Genomic DNA, 21,569 nt, shown 5'->3' on the forward strand with positions numbered 1-21,569 from the left:
CCTTTTTCCTTTTGATTTTTTTCTATTGGTTGTGTTGGACACTGACCCAATAGACAGTTCAGCCTTTATTTGTTGGACAGTTCTTTTATTGGGATCTAGAATACTAGCACACTTAAATAGCTGCTAACTGCTCCTGATGCACTGGCTTCATGTCCTCCTTTCTGTTGGCTTATAGAAATGCAGTGGATGTTGTGGATTTGTCTCTCAAATAGTTCATGTGGCTACAGAAACTGTCATGTCTCTCAACCACAGTACCTTTAGTATTTTCTGTAATGCAAGTCCTTCTTGCATGTACATATGTCCATGTAGTAAGGTGTTTCTTGCTCCTTGAAAAATCAAAGAAAGCCAGGAGTAAATTTATTATGTCATCTTTATGTTTGAAAAAAATAATACAGTTCATTCACATTAAGAACAAACATGATCATATTCCTTTCCCTTTTGGTCCTTTAAATGTGGTGAACTGAACTGTATTTATGGACTCAATAGTAGCAATGTTTCTGCGTTTGCGAGAAAGATGTAAAGGGTTGCCTGTTTTGAAAGAGTACTGGTTAAGTAATGTCAGAGAACTAGATTATTCATTTTCTTGTTTAGATGAACAATGCTGTTTTCTTCTGGATAAGATTACTGCAAAATGCTTTATGAGGGACTAATTTTGAAAAGAGTTTGGGAACTTCAAGTAATGCAGAACATAGAATCATAGGGTTGGAAGGGGCCTACAAGACCATCGAGTCCAAACCCCTGCTCAATGCAGGGAGGCTGATTCCCAGGCGGTCTCCCATCCAAGTACTAACCAGGGCTGACCCTGGATAGCTTCCGAGATCAGACAAGATCGGGCACATCCAGCCCTTTGGTCCACGGTGACTAGAGTTTTGACTGCCCCCTTTTTTGGATCAAAATACTCTGATTCTGTATCTTCATTAGCTCCTGGTTTGTTTCTGATTCAGATTTAGAGTCATGTGCATTACCTTTTTTAAAGCCCTAAAGATGTTGGGACCAAAATATCTAAAGAGCAACTTCTTCCCATATGAACCCTTTAGCAGAGACCCTGATCTGTGTCCCACCACCTTCAGAATACATTGGATAGGTACCTTTCACTGATGATGCTCAGGTTTTGGAATTCGCTTCCATGGGAGGTTAGTTCTTCTGCCTCTTTACACACCTCGAGATGCCAGTCAAGATACTGCTGTTTTGATTTGGGTGAAAACTTAATGCGTCTGACTATCTATATTCTTGTAGCTTTTATATTGTTGCTTATCTGATTTTTTTAAATTGCTTGATAGTCTTTTTATTATTTTAACATTTTTTGTTATGACTGTTAGTTACCTCGAGGGTCCCATTTGGGGCAGAAAGGTGGGATAGAAATGCTTTTAGTGAAAAACCTAAATAGTTGAACAGAGATTTTAATCTATGTCTTCCCTGTCCAAGTCAAACATACTATCCACTATATTGCACTGTCTCAACCTTAATGCTGAAAATTAGGGATTACCACCTCTCAGGCACTATGTTCAGAAAACTGCATTTTCACATGCCCTCAACTGTGAAGGAATAATAATTTCAATGAACAAATTGTGTGGTACTTCTGGAATTATTGCTTTCTACCATGTTGACATTCTAACCAATTTTGAATGACAAATAGAAACAGCTGATTCTAATAACATCTGGTAAAATCAGTAACAGCATTCCCAAATATTGTAAACATTTGGTACAAATATGTACTACCAAAATGATACCAGAAGAAACTGTAAATGGGGTTTGTGAGCTGCAAATGTTTTAAAACATTGGTCTTCAGAAAATCGTAGACAATATGAATCTCTGAGAGTAAGTCCTTGCAACTTCATAGTGTTCTTTTATATTTTAGTCTTGAATCGCAACTCATTTTTGTTGCCCATACAGTCCCCAATGGTAGTACCATGGATATTGGTGCTGTACTGAGTGAATATGTGGGGTAAACCCAAGTCATTTAGCAGCAACAGAAGGACTGCTTTGAGAGACTGTTTAGGCAGCATAGAATACTGTCTGGGACACTATAAGTAACAACATGCTGATGAAAGGGACCCTGACTGTGCTTGTCCTGACTGTCCTGACCTCTTGTATTGCCTAGTGCAAAGGTCCCCAACTTTTGGGGGGCAGTGGGCATATGGAATTTTGAGAGTGTTATGGGTGCTCTCACAAAACCCCTTAGTCACTACTATCCCCCAGGATGGTTTCCATCACGCTCGCTAACTCCCCAGGAAACCACCACCACCCAGCTTACTTTCTTCTCTTTTTTTGGCAGCTGGGTGCACTTCAAAATTAAGTACTGAGCTGCAGTTGCCCACCATTTTAATTTTATGAGAATGCTTCTGTGACCCATTTGGCCAGCATCCCAGCCTCCATTTCAGTATGCCTCTGTGCACAACCATAGATGGAACTATGTAGGCCAGCCTCCAACTCTTAATAGTTAACCCTTAAATAACCCCGGACGCCTGGGTTCGCACGACCCGACAAGGACCTCCATCATGGCTTGCATATTCAAAATGAAGGCCGGTGTGCATCTCAGAGCCCTGTGGATGAATTAATGCATGTCACGGTCAAGTATGGTGACCTCATACAATAATAGTCAATGTATTTAGAAATATAGAAGAAAATAAGGTTTGGGTCATCCCAAAACACCCACACATCCATGATTTTGTTTTCTACAAGCTGGCATTAAATTGTGTGCAGCCCAGTGCATTGTTGTGCAGGACACAGTCAAGGATGTGTACCTATGCCAGAGATGTTGCATCCCTCTGCCCTGGTTATGTCCTCTAAAGAAACCAAATGATAAACACTGACCATGTTCACTCTGAATTATAAACTAGAGGATTAACTTTTGAATGTCTCGGTGTTAGTGTACAGAATACAAGGAGTTGAGGTAGCATGTTTCAGATATAAACCCTGTTTGAACAACTATTGCTTCATGCCCCTAAATTATGAAAATGCCACTTAGCTTCTGCAAGACTGTGGCCAGTAGAGTTTTGTTAGACAGTTATTGAAAGAACTTCCTACATAGAGGTATACATTATACTAGGGATGTTCAGATTGTTTTGCAACTTATATAGAAATTTACAGTGGATTAAAATACAATTTGTTTAACCGACATACATTTCAATGCACTTACATTGGTTGTCTTTCAAGCTGGTAATACTTGCCAAATCAAAATTGTTCTGATTGTTAGCCCAATCGCTCCTCAGCTGCTGCCTTGAGTACCTTGTCTGTAAATTGACTCACTCACAGGTGGGATTTCAAACATCAAAATAGGTAGCAATTATTAGGGGGTATATAAGGATTTTAAGGTGGATGTTTGAGGCCTCACTCTTTAATAGTGAGCTATGTGAATGCTCTCTCTGTGACACTGGTGCATTGTTGAGAAGGAGCTATACACCTTTAGAAAGCTTCTCATAAGTTTAATGGCATTATTCAAATTGAATATTAACTGGCAATATAATTTTGTGTAGGCTTTTTTGGAACGTTATTCCCAGGGGTTACAGATCACATGGGAAACTTGGTGTTTTTATTGCTTTGAATTGGATCACTCAGTATCCCAGTGACAGGTCCATGTACACTGCTAGTCCTTGGGATCTGAACTATAACGTTCCCAAAATTCTTTGGAAGCAGCAATCCTATGGCTGCTAGACAGTGGCTAGATGGCCATAGGATATCTTGTTTTCCCGGAACCGACCTCCCCCCATTTCTGTGCTGCTTTGGAGGCAGCACGGAACAGCCCCATCCTCCACGCTCACAAGAGCAGAGTGGCCGAAAAGGGTCAGGTCTAGGGGGCGTTCCGAGGTGGGGAGGGCAGAAATGCCTGTACAACACATCCAAGGTGTCATACAGCAGCCTCATTCCCCGCTCAGCCCTCCCGTGGCTAGACAGCCATAGTCACTGTCTAGCCGTAAATGCACTGGATAAGTGGTTGCCTCCGAGCTCGGAGGCGGCCATCTATCTGGATAGGATTGCGCCCTAAATAGTTATCTTCTGATTTTTGTAGTGTGAAGTTCTAGGGAGCCCATTTTGCAGTCATCTTTTGTGTTAAGATGATAATGCATGACTATTTCAGTACTTATAACTGAAAGTCCCCTCTGTGAAGTTTTTATCAGCTTCATTAGAAAATTGACCAGTAGTAGATCCCAACAGCAGCATTTGTTGTTGGGATTGGTCACATCTTGTGTCATCTTAAAGAGAATTCCAGCCATGCTTAAACTCTTTAAACCATGTTACTATACTTTAATGTGGTATGCACTTTCAATACATACATAAGCTAAGCCTTCATCTGTTTGGTTAGAATGATTTCCTTCAAATATTTCTTTCTATTCAGTGCGCCATGAATCCTTCACAATGATTTCTAAACGTAGTATATAAATCATTATTTTATTTACACATGCATTATGCTAACCTTTTAAATGTTCTATTGATTTTGTTTTTATTATTGCAGGGTTTTATTGTTTTAACTTGTTGCACACCACCTTGATGGCTTTTTAGCAGATAAGGCGGTATATAAATGTTAATAATAAAATAAATAAATAAAGCTAAATATAGCATATTTTTGTTGTGTTGTATACAAAACTTCTTGAACACTCCGTGTGTGTGTGTGTGTGTCTTGTAAGCCATAACAGATGCATCACCAAATTAGTATAGTGATATTTGTTGTGGTACTTCAGGTTGTTAAAATATTTCTATGAAAGAAGGAATAATAGAAGAAGGTTAGAATTTGAGTGTGTATGCCTGTTGGCTTGCAAATTTCAAGTTCTAGCTGCCTAAACAGATGTTTACGCCACCCACAATTATTTACATAGTATGCTTTTAAAAGAACTTCATTTTAAATAATGAATAAATAATAGTCATTTATATTGGAGGAACTCTCAAATGAGGAAGGGTCAGCACAGTGGTAGTTAGACTTGTCAGGTGTTTGTTTCTCAGTCCCCTTTTTTTCCTCCTGAGAAACTTCTCACCAGTGTAGTAGAGAACTGAACTGAATAGGGCTGAAAAGATGGTGCAGGGAGAGATGCTTCCAGATCTTTCCTGTTACTATTTGGAGTGGCAGCCAAGCCTGGCTGTGTAAAGCACAGCCACTAAATGTGTATGCATGCTTTGGGGTATACTTGCATGAGGAAGCAGAGGGGGCAGACCACAAAAGACAACAGTTCTCTACTTTCCTGAACGCATAGGTTTCGAAATCATCTCTTCTGGCTATGCTTTTATTCTGTGCTATAAAGGAAGTTGTTAATGAAATGGGCAGCTGTCATGAATTACTAACAGACTAAATGTTGACTGTCTACATAGCTGAAAATGTAGAAAAAACAAATCCTATCTAAATCTTTAGTCATACTAGCATCTAACAAAGATAAGTTTTTGCTTTGATATTAGAGAAAAATGTCAGTTTAGTTTGAACTAACTTATCTTTAATAATTTTAGATGACAAGCCATCAAGTGTCTATCACTAATTACTAATGAACTATACTCTAACCCCCAGGTGGGGAACCTCTGACCTGTAGGCTGAATTTGGCATACCAGGTCCCCCTCATCTAGCTTGTGAAGTTGTCAGGTGAGACCCCACTCCCTCAGAGAAGGGAGAGGGGCAGGAAAGTGCCTCCAGACTGAGCAGTGGCCTCAAAGAGCACTCCTCAAGGCTGAAGGTCAGTCTGCTCCTCTCCCCTCCTCACTTCTTCCAATCAGGAAAGGTGAGAGGGGAAGTGAAGATGGCTCCAGACTGAGCCTCCAGCTCAAGGAGCACTTCTCAAACTAGCAGCTCAGTTGGGAGCCAGATCAGGCTCCCTCAGCTGATCAGAGGAGGTCTTGATCTTCATCGCCATTGTGGGTCACTGAGGGGGGTGGGAGCTTGCAACCACAGCTCTATATCTTCTGATAAGCATATTCTCAAGATTTGGGACAAACAGATGATATTGACCATAAATTGTTGCTTCAGTCCTTGATTGCAGCTCACCTGGATGGAGATACTGTTTAAAATGAATGTACAGATCACTCCCCTCCCGCCCACCCCCTTAAAGCACCCACAGTACAGCTTTTTGCGTTGGTAAAGCTCTGGGGAAATAATCCTGGAATCTGGCCCCCCCACTATTGCGTGGGAGTTACCTTTCTCCAAGATGTTGTCCAGAACTGTTGCCTTGCCCCCCTTTCCATTCCAGGGGGGAGATGAAAAGGTTTTTCAACCTTTTAAAAAGCTGTTTGAGAAAGCTCCCACAGAGCCCTGTGGGAAGTTACCAGAGCAACATTGGTCCCGACTGGAAGTCCAGGAAGTTTTTCCTGATGTTCAGCCAGAATCTGGCTTCCTGTAACTTGAGCCCATGATTCCGTGTCCTGCACTCTGGGATGATTGAGAACAGATCCTGGCCTTCCTCCCTGTGCCAGCCTTTCAAGTACTTGAAGAGCACTATCATATCTCCCCTCAGTCTTCTCAAGGCTAAACATGCCCAGTTCTTTCAGTCTCTCCTCATAGGGCTTTGTTTCCAGTCCCCTGATCATCTTTGTTGCCCTCCTCTGAACCCTCTTCAGATCGTCTGCATCCTTCTTAAAGTGTGGTGTCCAGAACTGGACACAGTACTCCAGATGAGGCCTAACCAGTGCTGAGTAGAGGGGATCTAGTACTTCATGGGATTTGGAAGCTGTACTTCTATTAATGCAGCCCAAAAGAGCATTTGCCTTTTTTGCAGCCACATCAAATTGTTGGCTCATATTCAGGTTGTGATCTGCCAGAATTCCAAGATCCTTCTCGCTTGTAGTATTCTTGAGCCAAGTATCCCCCATCTTGTAACTGTGCTTTTGGTTTCTTTTTCCTAGGTGCAGAACTTGGCATTTATCCCTGTTAAATTTCATTCTGTTGTATATAAATATAGAAAATAGAGGATGTGTAACATATCAACATAAGTATGAGAAAGATTTGAGGATAAATATATCAGATGTTCATAATCCGCCCTGAGAACATTAGTTATTGGGCGGATTAGAAATGTAATAAATAAAAATAAATCATTACATTTGTAATTGGACAGGAGAAAATGTAGGCGAACAGTTCATAGCAATGTGAAACAAAATTATTTTAAAACTGATGTGAAGGCTACTTAACTCCATATAAAATCAAATTATTTGTGGATTAGAACAGGGTAAGTGTTTGCAATGGGATCAGCTATATGCCAATTCCCTTGGGGGGCAATGGTGTAACATGAAAGCTCATTGGCAGTCAGTACTTTTTAAAATATTGAGCAGATAACTGGCCACAGCCCTCTCACATTTTACTGAATTGTCAGATACATTTTACTAAACATCAGATAGTGTTTTTTTTTTTAGAATTTGGGACATAGCTATGATGATGAAATTGACTTGCTATATACGTTCTTGAGGAAATTGGATATATGAAGAGGGTTGGACTCGATGGTCTTATAGGCCCCTTCTAATCCTACTGTTCTATGGAGAACATCTTATAAAAGGATGTATGCTCATTACTTTTTGGAATAAGTACAATGATGACTCACATCCTTATATTCTGTTGGTAACTACTTCTATTATGTGCATGTGTATGATGTTTATGCTCTCACCGATTCTCTTTGGCCCCACCAATTACGTTGTGTGAGCGGCCCCCACCACTTGTGCAATGGTGATTTAGCACTTCCAGGGGCAACCTGAAATGAGCGAAAACACTTGTTTCTGGAAGGAGGCGACCTTCCTCCTTCCAGAAACAAGCATTTCCTCTCATTTTGAGACTTCCCTTAGGAAGCGCTAAATCTTCCTTGCATAAGTGGTGGGTCCTGCTCGTGCAACGGAATTGGCAAGACCCGTCACTTGCAGAAGGAAATTGTTGTTGGGAAAAGGAATCTGCAGGGGCATAAGCGCCCCCTTGGATTCCACCCATATGTGTGTTTGTGTGGTGTGTTCTTAATACTGGGAGGAACTCTCAAATATTTAAATTAAGACAATGGTACATAAAAAGTATGGGACACAACTGTCCCAAGTAAACTAACGTGGACATTATGGGTGAAAGAAGGTATATAACAAATATCTTTTTTTAAATGGATTTGCTTTTAATGGTATTAGAACAGAAAAGTAGCAGGAAATCTGTTTCATTCTTGAAATAGTTTTTCCATTCTTAAATAGTTTTTCCCTTGATTTTTTAAATTGTTATTTTTGTTACCAAGGCCTTATATTATATACTAGTTAAATGTAATCTTCTAAATAAAAATGAGTAATAAATAACAGGTCATTGTGTGTACTAATTTTAATTTTTCATTTCCTTTTGTGACATATAAGAATTTAACTGGAAGAAGTTTCCCTTTGGCTTAGAAGGCAAAAGAAGTGTGTAAATATGAGGCGCTTTGCAGATATGATATGTGTTTGAAGCTTTCTGAAGTAGCCTAGTAGATGGTCTGACTTTTCTATAGCTTTGATCATTAATTAAAACTGACTATATCACATTTGTCATCTTCTTACCTCAAACTGTTTAACTATTGTTTTTATATTAGAGAATCTGCAGATTCTGGTAGTGTAAAGAAAAATTGAAAAAGAGCATTTAGCATTGGTTTTAAATATATTTTTCAAGAGAAACAGCCACAATATAATCCAACTATACTGCTTTTATAGTAATATGATATTACAGATGAGTATCTATGGAGGGGTACACGTCTCATGGCAATATTTTACTTTGTATAACATAGTGCTTGCTTATATTGATTGAGCTTACGGGTACTTGGAAGCTTTCATTTCAGACCTTTTAGTTTGTTACTCATTTCTGTCCTCTAGTCACTTCTGTCATTTAATTGGACATGCTAACACTACTTGCCTTCTTCCCACATGCCTCTTTCAATCCCATCTTGTAGTTCTTTTGTTCTAGTTATGACAGCAGACGGATTAGATATCACAAATACACTGTAGAAGAACCAAACTAGGGTAAAACTGTTGAATCATGGGATTAAGGAGTTGAGTTAAAAATGGACAGAAAATAATATAAAATGAAGTATTAGCTGTTTTATTGTTGGAATTGCTACTTGAAGAATGCAACTTAACACTGCCATTTTCTGGGGGCATTTCCAATTCTTCCAGCTATATACTAAGGATCCAAACTGAGACTGCAGGTAGCTGCTGTCAATGTGTGCCTTGTGTTTTGTTTCCCATGAGACATTGGGGGCAGATTCAAACTCATAGGACCTATCCTGTGATTTCCCTCCTCACCCACCAACACAAGGTTACAAAAACACTTACAATCTCTAGGCTCCAGCACAGGTTTTCTAAATAGCTAGGCAGCCTGTTGGGAGATTTTCAGTGCTGAGAGTCGTAAACAGATTGCTCACCACCATGCCCATCTCAAGGAAATAATGGTGGTGTGATGTCTATATGTTCAGGTAGAAAATGTAGAAGATACCTTAGCCTGCCTTCCCAACCTCTTTGGAAGGAACTGAAAGAAGCAGATCAGATGGGAAATTCCCAGCATCTGTAGTAAGATCGGGGAGATGACTTGGATTGTGTTGCAATATTACTTTTTCTATATAAAGCTATTTTTTAAGTCTCTGAAAATCTCTTATTAAGAAGGCAGGTATACCTGGAAGTTCTTAAGACTGAAGATTAGAATGAAGTATTGAAACTGAGAAGACCTGACATTTACATAGGCAATGATGGAAACAAAATTTGAAACTAGTTATAAAGACATAATAAACATATATAAAAGTTATACAGAAAGGGAAGAGTGGATCAAGAGCGATCAGAGCAGAAACAAGAAAGGTGTCGGTGAAGGTCAGAATGGATTTAGGTGATGGCTTGGAAAAGAGCACGAAACAAATGGAGGAACATTTAGCAGAAAAATCAGGCATTGGGACTTGATGGCAGAGAAGGGATAGTATGGCAACTGGGACAGTTCAAGTGGTGGCTGGAGAGAACAAAAGTCACTGATGTGATAGAGTGAATATAATTTTGGATACTATCAAGAATATGACTAGACTATAGAGTACTATACAGCAAATATGTCAGCTGCTATAGTGTGTAAATTAGCCTTGAGGAATCTGTGGTCCAAAGAAATCAGTTTTGACTGCAGGTTGTGAAAAAAGTATGTATTTGACATGGAAAGATGAAGACTAACAACCACAAGAGATGATTTAATTGTTGCTGGATTAAGAGCAGAAAAGATCATGGATTTTTTCTCAAAGTCATCATCTGAGACTTGTCTTCAGTTGAAAATAAAAGGAACAGAATATGAAATGCGGGGCAAACACTAATAGCTAAAACAGGCTCTGGCACATGGAGATTTTCCATCAAGCTGCAGAGCCTCCAGAGGCGGGAGATAACAGTGGGGATGGAGACGGTGGCGGATTTAACTAGCACTGGGAGGAACAGCATGACCCAATGCTAAGGACTTGCCCATGTTGCACCTTCGCCGTTGGATGTGGTGCAGGTGAAGTGTACCCTCCCTGAGTGCTCCTGCCATTGCTCGAGTTGGTGTGGCTTTGTCCATGCTGTGCTTTCCGCATTGGGAGGATTCGGCTCTGCATTCTCAGACTTGGCAGCACTGGAAGCACTCCAACCACTGCCTTGGTCGGGTCGTTTCACTCACCCTGTGCCTTTCCCCACTGGCGAAGACTCAAGGCAAGTGAAGCAGCCACCTCAGTTGTGGTAGCTTCACTGCACATGAGCTTTTCCCCATCAAGCTTTCCCCCACACGTGCAGCAAACCCAGCCAACGTTTTGGCCAGAGACTGGATGTCAGGGACATCAAAAGATGTAGCAAAGACAGGAATCTGTGTTCTCTCTCTACTTTGGATTTTCCTTCGTGTGACAAATTTTTGTTTTTAATAATTCAAATAGGCCCTACCAATGTAAATTCCAATGTAAATGCAATCCATAATCCTGATGCTGTGGCAGAGAGAGAGAGTGGTTTACAACAGACTTGCACTGTAATTCAGTGTAATATCGCCAGTTAGTTGTGGGCTGAGCTTGATTGGGATTTCCAGCCAAAAATTCTCCATTAAAAAAAAAAAAACCCTTTAGGTTGACCAAAAAAAAAGCCATGTACTTAAGTTACCCTTCAGACCTTCTCCCAGCACTCAATTGCATGCACCTCTTTGATTTGCATACAGGAACATTGCACTGTAAAATGTTCCTTGAAAGACACAAACTTCTCACATGATATAATCTGGGGTGGGGGTGGAGAATACATGTAGCCTGCTCACAGCTATGGTAAAATTCTGGATTTGTCAGTTGATTTTTTCGGACAGCTATCATTTCTACCCTAGGGGAATGAGGGCGGGGTCTACAAAAACTGGCCCAATATGTTAATTGCTAAACTATGTCTGGTTTTATTAAGACAGAAGAGATTAATTATTGACTAAAGAATTTCAGTAAACATTTAGTTGAATATTTCTTCTCTATACTTGTCAAACCAGAGTTAAACTGTATCCCAGTTCTGATTTAAGTAAAACCATTTAATAAGAAGAAGAAAACCAGGATATTTTAAGCTTGTGTTTGCATTTATAGATGTCCATTGATTTTAGGCTGGAATTGGTAATGTATATATTGAGTTTCAGGTGACGGGAAAAGTAGCAAGTATTTTGTTTCCTATTTTACATGGCATGTGAAATGATTAGAGCATTTCAGTTTTACACAGAAAAGGTTCATTGGCAACACTTATGTGTAATGCCATAAACTCTCATCAGCATCATATCTATCCCCTATAGCAAAGGGCAGGATATATATGGGGCTTCACTGAGGCAGATAGAAAGTAGAGTTTGAGAAATAAGTGTACGTCCTGTTTGTTAAGAGGATAACTATTGCATAAATATTGGTTTTGCTCTACGTTACTTTAGCAAGGAAACCTTACAATTGGTGTTTGACAAGCTATGAAGATTGTATTGTGAAACCAAAATGAATAGCTAAAAACAAAAGATTATTCTGCTACTTAAAAAAAATTTTTTTTGAAATGCATGCCAAGAAGTACAAACATAAGTACTGAGAACAGGTCTTAAATAGTAAAGAATGCAGTAATATGAGAATTTTTTTAATGCAGCTTTCTTCTGAGAGCTCAGTGTTTTGTAACCTTATCCAATGGCTTAATTTTTAATTTTTAATCCCTTGTAGGTGCCATACTAGGCAGATCAGAGACGCAGGAGTGCATCTTCTTCGATGCTAATTCGGAAAATGATAAAACAAATAGCAGTGGAATTGAATTGTGTTATGGCGATAAAGATAAAAGACGACACTGCTTTGCAACATGGAAGAATATTTCTGGATCTGTTGAAATTGTTAAACAGGGTTGCTGGCTGGACGATATTAACTGTTATGACAGGCAAGCAAATCACTACTGTTTTTGCATTTTCTATTTTGTAAACCACTATTTGGAGTGTGTGTGTGTGTGTGTGTGTGTGTGATAGGGTACAATTCATTGCAGCCAGTAGGCCTTGAGGACCTTCTATCCCTGTTTCATCCCTTGTCTTGATCCCACAGAGTTGAACAAATTAATGCAGGTCGCTGCTGCTGCTGCTGCTGCTGCTGCTGCTGCTTCTTCTTCTTCTTCTTCTTCTTCTTCTTCTTCTTCTTCTAATTCATGAGTTACCCTATAGTTCAAGCTCTCAGGGTGACATACATAATAAAAGCAAAAACAATAAATCTAATTATAAAATCGATAATAAAACATATTAAAAAGTATTCCCACTTTTAAAACAATAGAAACTCAGCATTTAAGAATGCAGTCCTAAGGGATTGCCTCTTGATAGACAGAGTGCTCTGATCTCTGAGCCCTCTGTCTATCCAAATAAGCAGCAGTTAAAAATATCTTTTTTATAAAAAGGTCTTTGCCTGACACCAAAAAGTCAACAAATTAGGCACTAGGCAGAAGTCACTAGGGAGACCATTGGGGGCCAATAATTTGGGGGCTTCTGCAGAAAACGCCTGCTGTGAGTGTAGTTATCTAAACATTTGTCATTCATTTGCAACTTAAGCTGCTCTCAAATATACTTTGAAACAGTAGTTGCTTGCTGCACTCTGGAATTGCAGCTACCATATGCAGATGAGACATTGCATTTCTCTCATGGTTGAACTCAAGGAAAATGAGTTCCACTGGCTTGCAACAGAAGTCTGTGTACAGTACTAACTGGTTATCATGATCCCACCATCCCTAGAGTAGATTTTACAAACTTTAAAAATAGTTTGTGCTTTTGTTTTCTCATAAAATGCTGGTGAATGAATATTACATTGAATAAAGGTACATGCGGAACTGCATTTTCTCTTTTTTAAAAAAGGCAGACAGCCTTAAAAACGGGGGGGTGGGGTGATGATTCACTGACTGAATCAGACATACTTAGTGGTGATTCCAGCACTATCTTCCAGGAGATAGCCAAGTTGCAGAAAAATCAAACACTTGCAGCACCTTAAAGACCAGTTCATGAAAGCTTATGTCATAATAAATGTGTTAGTCTTTAAGGTGCTGCAACATTCCTTGCTCTCCCATCAGAGAAATAAGTACATCAACTGCTCTTTGATGTATATTTACATGCAATCTTAATTTAGAAGTCGACTAATTCCAGTTTTTTTTAACTTTTTTATAGTAAACTAGTTTCCTCTAATATATAATATCAGTCTTATATTGCACTGAATCTTAACTGTAACTGATAGACAGAGGTAATCCCATTAGAAGGGCAGAGGGAATGGATTCCCCTTAAGGTAGGGGTGGGGAACCTCAAACTCAGCAGCCAAATCCATCCTTCCTGGGTTTCCAATCTGGCTCTCCAGGATTCCCCAGATGACCCCCATCTCCTTTCCCCCAACTACCAATAGTTTGATGGCTCCTGGCTTTTGTGCAGTTTTCCCCATTCTAAAAGGGTGAGATGACTCTACTAAGTTCCTGACAGTAAGAGCTTTAAGCTGCAATATGCTGGTGTTATTTGTATTTTGTCCCTATCCCATTTGCCTTTGGGCCCGCCTACCACTGGAATATGGACCCGTAGAGTTTCATCAAAATTGAATTCAGCCTTTAGAGTTAGTTTCAGAAGCTGCCTCTTCCAGAGAGATAGTGCCACTGGGGTGGGGGATGGGAGAAAAACATAGTGATAGGATTTTTCTTGCATATCTAGAGAACTGTTTCTTTCAACTTTTCAAAGGAAGGTTTTCAACTCTTTATCCTGTTGTCTTTTGGAAATACGGAACCTCTAAGCAGCTTGTAGGAACTAGACAGGCCTTTTATACTAGTGGAATAGACAAGGATATAAATTGCTGAAGTCACAAAACGATGTGGGCAGGTAAATAAATTTGGGATATTGTTAATTGCCCTTTGTTAAACAAATGGGATTTCCTTGCAACAGAAGCACCATCTTGCTAAAGACATCTTAATTCTGTGCAATAAATTAGCAAAACCTGCACTTCTATTGCACATAAGACATATTTACCTATTAAGAATATAGGGTTGCCTCCAGCATAATATTATACATCTTAAAATACAATGTATGAGTCAAAAGTAGCATCTCTTCAGACTAATCTTAATCAGCACAAACTTTTGTATGTTGTAGCTTATGAAAGCTTATGCTGTATTAATATTAGACTTAAAAGATGTTGCTTTGCTTCATAGTTTAAATTAGGCTGAGCTGAAATGGGAGTCCCTTTTCACAAAATATTTTTTACCTGCTGCTTGAAAGGAATATGTAGTGTGGCTACATCTCCTCTATTGGCAAGAGATGAGTATCACGCTCTGCGCAGTGAGTAGATTGCACCTTTTTAGAGTGGTTGCTAATAGCCACTTTATAGTGGTGGTCCACAGCAAGATGTCCAGCATGATCAGCGGCCACTTTAAAGGAAGCAATTGGTAGTGTGATGTCCAGTGTGATTGCTTCACCCTCCCTTGGCAGATGCTTTGCCAGGAGAAGTGGATGACATTTAAAGGAGACCTTTTTTGCCCCAGGGGAGTGCTGCAATTTTGGAGAATGTTTTGTGCCTTTCATCATTAAAAATGAGCTAAAAGAATAGTTGGTCCTCTGATCCTCAAAAGAATCCTCTGACTTGGATTCCTGCATTGAGCAGGGGGTTGGACTCGATGGCCTTGTAGGCCCCTTCTAACCCTACTGTTCTATGATTCTATGGTGCAGCTCTGCTTTAAATAATTTAACCAGTTCATTCCAATGTAAATACCAGAATACCAAATGTTAAAAAGTCCATATTAGCTTATTGTTGTGCATAAGTTACCAGACAGTTTGTGCTAGAGCATATTTGCACCAATGTAAAATGAGAAATAACTGGTTTTTAATCTTTTCCAGAAGCGACTGCATAGAAAGGAAAGACAGCCCTGACGTGTTTTTCTGCTGCTGTGAAGGCAACATGTGCAATGAACATATTTTCTACTTTCCAGAGATGGGGGTCACACAGCGTAAGTGGTTCAGTTTTTCTATAGAGTATATTAGCCACAGTGCAATTTTTGTATCCTTGGGAAATCTTCCATCAGAGTTACTTGTGTTGGTCTTAAGAGAGCTTTTAATATGACTTTTATAAATTGTGTTTAAATGAAATGGCCAATTTCAGAAAGGCTTGTTCAGATTTTAAAATACACATTAAATCTAACAAGTATGGTTTAACACTGAAAGCTACATGTTTGTATATAACAGGTTTGTTTCCATCAGTCTTAAGTACATAAATGTCTTCTCTAACTGTTGCCTGTCCTGGTCATTGATTCATTCATTTGTTAAATTTATGTGTTATTTCCCACTGCAAAAGCACTCTTTGAAACAACTTACATAAGAAGGATACAAAAATCTATAATCAATATAACAGGAAAAGAAAATAAATAACCAATTTTACAAGGAAGACAAAATCAACATAAATCATAATTAATATAACACAATAATCATATATAAGTATACACAATCATAATCTAAAAAATCTAGAAAGTATTAGAATTGCTCATCCTCAATACATAGATCAAACAGCCAAATATTGTCCCCTCACATTCTCCCCCCCCCCCCAAGAATGAACACTACAAAAACAAGCCACAACTGTCAGGTGTAACTAATGTCCAGATGCCTGGGAAAATAAATACATCTTTGTCTGGTACCAAAAAGATGACAGTGTTGGCACCAGGGAAATTACCTTGGAGAGAGTGTTCCACAAATGTGAGGCTACCAGAGAAAATACCTGTTCTCAAACTCCCACCTTGATATTCTCTCAGAGGATCAGAGAAGGGCCTCTGATGCTGACCTCATGATCTGTGTAGGTTCATATGGGGAGAGCTGCTCCTTGAGGTATTGGCGTCCCTAGCTGTACCCTCCTCTTTAGATTAAAGCATCATTTTAAATTAGGCCTAGAAACAAATTGGCCACCAGTGCAGGCAAGCCACAACTGGACTTACATATGCAAATTGCTGTGTAGCCCTTCCTCCTGGCACTGATCACAGTAGATATGGGCGCATAGGAAGGGACAATGACATAGTAGCCTGGCTTGGACATAATTCTAAACCATAGTTGAACACCACGGGAAAGAGTCTCGGTGTCCTTCCCCTCTCCTCTGGTGTGGCTGTGAGTGTTGGCTTCCATTTTGTTACATCCACCAAGGACAAACTGTGGTTTATGACCCTGGCTTGTTTCAGCAAACCTTAGTTTAAACTTTCATTCCTGTATAGCACTAAAATATGGTTTACTGTTGCATCTGAACTCGGACAAATTAGATGTGCTGTGAACGGTGTGAATTAAATTTTAAATAAAATCCTGCAAAATGCATATTCCTTTCACTAAATGAAATGGTAAAAATGAACTAAAGAGCTACTTCATAACATTACTGCAAACTTAGTATAATCTCTGCTTTTAAACTTAAAGCACAGAGGGTCTACTTGCACTCTTGTAATTCAGTTTCTCATTAGTATTCTTAAAGTCCTGTTGAGACAGCTCTTTTAAGCTTTATGCTCATTCTCAAATTTTGAAACTATTTTTGTGAACGTTACTTTAATATTACTTAATGTTAAATGCCTTTGAAGTTGTACTCTTAAAGCCTTTGTGGTCAGGAGAGTTGTTAGTTTCAGAACCTGATACACAGGAGATAAAGTGATAACTACTTACTAGGCCAACATCTGCTAATAAAATACAATGCAAGCTTTCAAGTTTTATAACATACGTCAAGCAAAAATGAACAAATAGTCTCTTAATGGAAGCATCTTAAATACAAGCTGAACTGCAAGTTTAATTTTTTAAAAGTTTAACTTTTGATCGGCTTAATCAACTGGTATCATCATTCTTTGCTTCATATATATAACTTTAATTTCTCCAAGTTTCAAGAGTTGGGGCATGTTTTTTGCTTTAGTATTAGACCGTCAGAAAACTAATTATGGCTTTTTTCTGCAGCTACTTCCAATCCTGTCCTATCTAAACCACCCCTGTTCACTACCTTGCTTTATTCTCTTGTGCCTATAATGGGAATTGCAGTGATCGTTCTGTTTTCATTTTGGATGTATCGACACCACAAATTAGCATATCCTCCAGTACTTGTGCCAACCCAGGTAAGATGATTATTTTGATCTGAATTATATTAGTTGTAGAACAGTGATTGTTTCTTTAATATACCACCCTGAAATCCTTGTTTGGATTAAGGTGTGGTCTATAACGCCATAAATAAATAAATAAAGAAAGAAAGAAAGAAGGGTGTGTGACTGAAATAATTGACTGGGATCCAGATAAGTGTGGGTGGAGTTCCTCCCACTAAGTGGAGCTTTCCTGTGTTCTCCTGCAGCTCCTTGTTCCCTTGAGGGCTTGAGGACAATGTTGGGATGTGATATGAGAATCTGCAGCCAGAGGAGGGAGTTCATGGAAATTGGGAGTTGCCTGTTCCCTTTGCATGAGTGAAAGTCCCTTCCATTCACTCAAGGGACTATCAGGTTCCTGCCCCAATATTTTTACATAAAGATGCAGTTCACAATGGACTACCCATTGATCTCTGGGTTAATTCATTAATGGATCTCTGGGTTAATTCATCATTCATTCTCTCTCTCTCTCTCTCTCTCTCACACACACACACACACACACACACACAGTGTGAGAGAGAGTCTGCAGCCAGAGGATGAGTTCATGGAAACAGCTGGGATGTGCACGCTCTCTCTTTTACTGCAGCCACTGTTGTTGAAAGTAAAGGTTACCCTGTTTTTCTGTTTTGAAAGATTATAAAGTCAAAGACTAGAAAATCAGTTGAAGAAAGCTCAGTTTTACTAAGACTTAGTTTGCTGTACAGTTAAAAGTTTCATCAAGATAAATTAGCTCCTGTTAATATGTGTGGTGAAGGCTTGGCACACCATGATTTATACATGGTAGTTTTGGACTGTTTGTGTCTGAACTGCTCAGTTCTGCTGAGTAATTCTAGATTCTTAAATAACTATTGTAGAAATAATTTTTAATCTTGCAATATTTTAATTACAAAAAAAAGCAGGGACTAGTGTACCGTAACACTTTAATTAGGCATATTCTGTTCTGGAATGTATACAGATAGAAGGGGAATAAATAGCCAAGTAGTGTGCTTATTGTTGTGGAACAGATAAAACAAGCTAGATACACTTGATGATCACACATCCTAACAGATAGGCAGAAGAGGGATAAGAAAGTTATCACAAAGGAGGAGGTGGTATTGGTGGAATTGTGATTGCACTCATGAGTTTGCTTCCCCGGCACTGTCGCTTAGTGCCAATAGACATAGTGCCTTGGTTTCTCATGAATCACCTGTTACAGCATAACCTCGCATTTTCCTTTAGTCTTGTTCTTCATTTCCTCTGTCTGCTTTTCCATGTTATTGTCTTTGCTTGTTTGCATGTGTGCATACTCTTCCCTCCCTGCATTGCCATACTGGTATCAGGGTATCTTGGGAAATGATAAATGCCTTTTATACTCCTTTTCAATAAAAATAACCTAAATCAATAAAAATATATCACAGTAAAAACATTTTAAATGATGCATGATACACTTTGGGAACATGGTCTGTTTTAGATTGGTGTGAAGTGTGAACAATGGGTTGGATCCAAAGCTCATATAAGCAGAAGGGCAGTTTTTATCTGATTGCTCCTTCCTATTGCAAGTCCCTGTGAGAGAGCCCACTCCCCCCCCCCCCGACCCTCCAAAGAGGCCTTTTGGGCAACAGAAGAGGGTAATTGGGCATGCCACTGGGCAGGGTGGGGAAGGGACTGGGGAAGCCAGGATACAATGTATTCCGAGGCCTCCCCAGCCTCCTTCCCTCTTGCTCTGCCATGCCACAGCTAGATGGGCAAAAAAGCCTGTCTAGCCAAAATGCAGGGCGGGAGGAGCACAGAGACGAAGATCACCTCCGCCGCTCCTCCCACTCGGCATAGGATGCCTGTAAGCCTCCAGGTTCAGAGGCTTATGGACATTGGCATAGGACAGCGCCCTAAAGTTCTTTTTCTTTTTTAAATGGGAATTCTGTATTTTTACTAGCTGCTCTATAAAACCCTGATAGGTTATTATCTGAACCCATTAGAAGAACAAAACATTTTCTTTAATCCTCTTGGAATCTATATTAAACTTCCTCCATTACATACCTGCGTTTAAAGCAGTTTTATCTAAAATGATCAATAGTACATGCTTTGTCTTCTAAAATATCCTTTGTTTTATTTGTTCAACTGTTTTCACCTTTTCACTTCTTTCTTTTGAGGATCACAAAAAATGAATTGGCATGCTGGTACTAGAATTTTTTTATTAACCTTAAGCCCTGTGTTTCATGCATGTTGAACCACAGCCATACATTGGGTTGGACTCAGTCTTGTGTTCAGTATAGTTCCGCTTGTGCTGGAGGAAGGGAGTGATAGTATATTTCGCTGATTCCTTCTCTCTGCAGTTGCTGTGGCCCCTAAAAAGCTTTTCTGGAGGATTGGGGGATGCTCTGGAACAGTATGGGAGGTGGTGATGGAGGCTGCAGGTGGAGAATCAGAGGAAATTGCTGCCCTGTCCCCTTACTTCAGCTGGCAGGCTCATCTGAATCTCGGTTCCCTTTTTGAATGGAAGAAGTTCTTCTATTCGGAGAGAGGAAATCTGGATCCAGCCTTCTGGAATGGAAACGTATTTCTGCACATTGTTTTAGGTGAATGAAACAAGGCTTAAATGTGGTGTTTCAATCAAGGGAATTCTTCTGCATGCATTTGTTTTATGCATGTTAGATTGTGTGCATTGAGGTACTAGTAATAGTAAAATGTAGTTGGCTTAACCACGGTAGATACTGTGTTTTATATTTTCTGGTTAACATTTCTCTCCTGCCACCTTCTGGGTGACAATCCAGAGCATGCTATTAGTCAAGTGTACCCTCTTGTTAGACATCTCTGTCATTGACCATCATTTACCACATTTGCACATCACAAGAACCCATAGTATGCGTTGTTGAATTGTGGTTGTGGCATATGAACATGGGCTCGCTAACAAACCATGTTATGTTAATTACAACAAACCAGAAAGAGAACCCATGGTTTGTGGTTGGGAAAGCAACATGAATTTGAGCACACTCCGGGAGAGAGCGCAGGACAGGAAGGCCTGGCGTGCTATGGTCCATGGGGTCACGAAGAGTCGGACACGACTGAACGACTGAACAACAACAACAAAGCAACTCTGGGTTGTTTAAACCATTGGTGGTTGTGATGTCTGAACCCGCAACCATGGGCTTTTCACAGGTTGTTTCTCCAGGCAACAAAGGCTGCATGCAGGAGCAGTTTAAAAAACCAGTTGCTTCATAGGCTGCCATGCTCTTACTTGCCATTTTCCTGAAGTAGCCCTAATGCTGAACTCTGCGCGGCAACACCAGCCAGCCTGCTTGTCTCCGTCTCCCCACTTGAAGCTAAAGAACTGCCACTGGTAACACTGGGGTAGTTTTCAAAGATTAGTTTCTAAGCAGGGTACCTCACTGCCAAACTGCACGAACCAGTGGTGTATGCTCTCCAGGTCAGCAGGGTAGAACCCCTAGAGCATTGAAGCATCACTGTCTCCGCAGCAGTGGAGCTCATCCTTGCACTGGGAATATTATCTTCTCGATGTTCACTAGTTGTCAGCTGAGCCTGCAGAGATGAGTATCTGTTGCTGTGGAAAAGGGTGTGGGCAACAGCACCATTCTAAAGGGAGAAAAACTGAACACCAAGCTGTCCACCTTGTTGCTGTGATGGTGCCTGCCTAGAACTGAAGCTGTTTGGCTTTCCATGTTGGAAGTCAAGGGTTAGGATGAAGGATGCTTTAGACAAATGTTCCGAATGCCCTGGGGAACCTTTGATGCCATGGCCGATGAGATTGCACTAGTTATCCAAAGACAAGGTACCGCAATGAGGAGGGCAGTTCCAGTAAAGAAGAGGCTTGCAGTCATACTCTACAAACTTGTTTTCAGCCGGGGCTACCTTCCCCCCAGCACTACCTTTGGGGTAGGTAAAACCACAGCCTGTGAAATCTTCCAGGTGATGTGCATGCTAAATGAGCTGTACCTTGCCTATGTGATTAAGTTGGGTGGTGAGAGGAGAGTCCTTAAGGGATTCCAGGAGCTGGGATTGCAGTGGTTTCACTGGATTCATGGATGTTTATGCAGGTGTCTCGGGCCAGAGCCATGACACAACCATGTTCTGACTTC

The 21,569-nt window shown here is 40.0% G+C and overlaps 1 protein-coding gene across 2 annotated transcripts in view; it reads left to right on the top strand.

Moving 5' to 3' along the window:
• ACVR2A (activin A receptor type 2A) overlaps positions 1–21,569 on the top strand; it is a 65,105-nt gene that overhangs the window by 17,012 nt on the left and 26,524 nt on the right. For both annotated transcript variants that reach the window (XR_014784325.1, XM_084810024.1), the window contains exons 2-4: positions 12,087–12,294; positions 15,251–15,360; positions 17,321–17,475. Coding sequence is in view for 1 of the 2 variants with exons in the window: in XM_084810024.1 (XP_084666150.1) it covers positions 12,087–12,294; positions 15,251–15,360; positions 17,321–17,475 (473 nt within the window). In the remaining variant the exon portion in view is untranslated. The remainder of the gene's footprint in view (positions 1–12,086; positions 12,295–15,250; positions 15,361–17,320; positions 17,476–21,569) is intronic.

Source organism: Heloderma suspectum, chromosome 1, assembly GCF_057233095.1.
Source record: "Heloderma suspectum isolate Gila_16-S chromosome 1, 16-S_ref, whole genome shotgun sequence".
NCBI lineage: Eukaryota > Metazoa > Chordata > Lepidosauria > Squamata > Helodermatidae > Heloderma > Heloderma suspectum.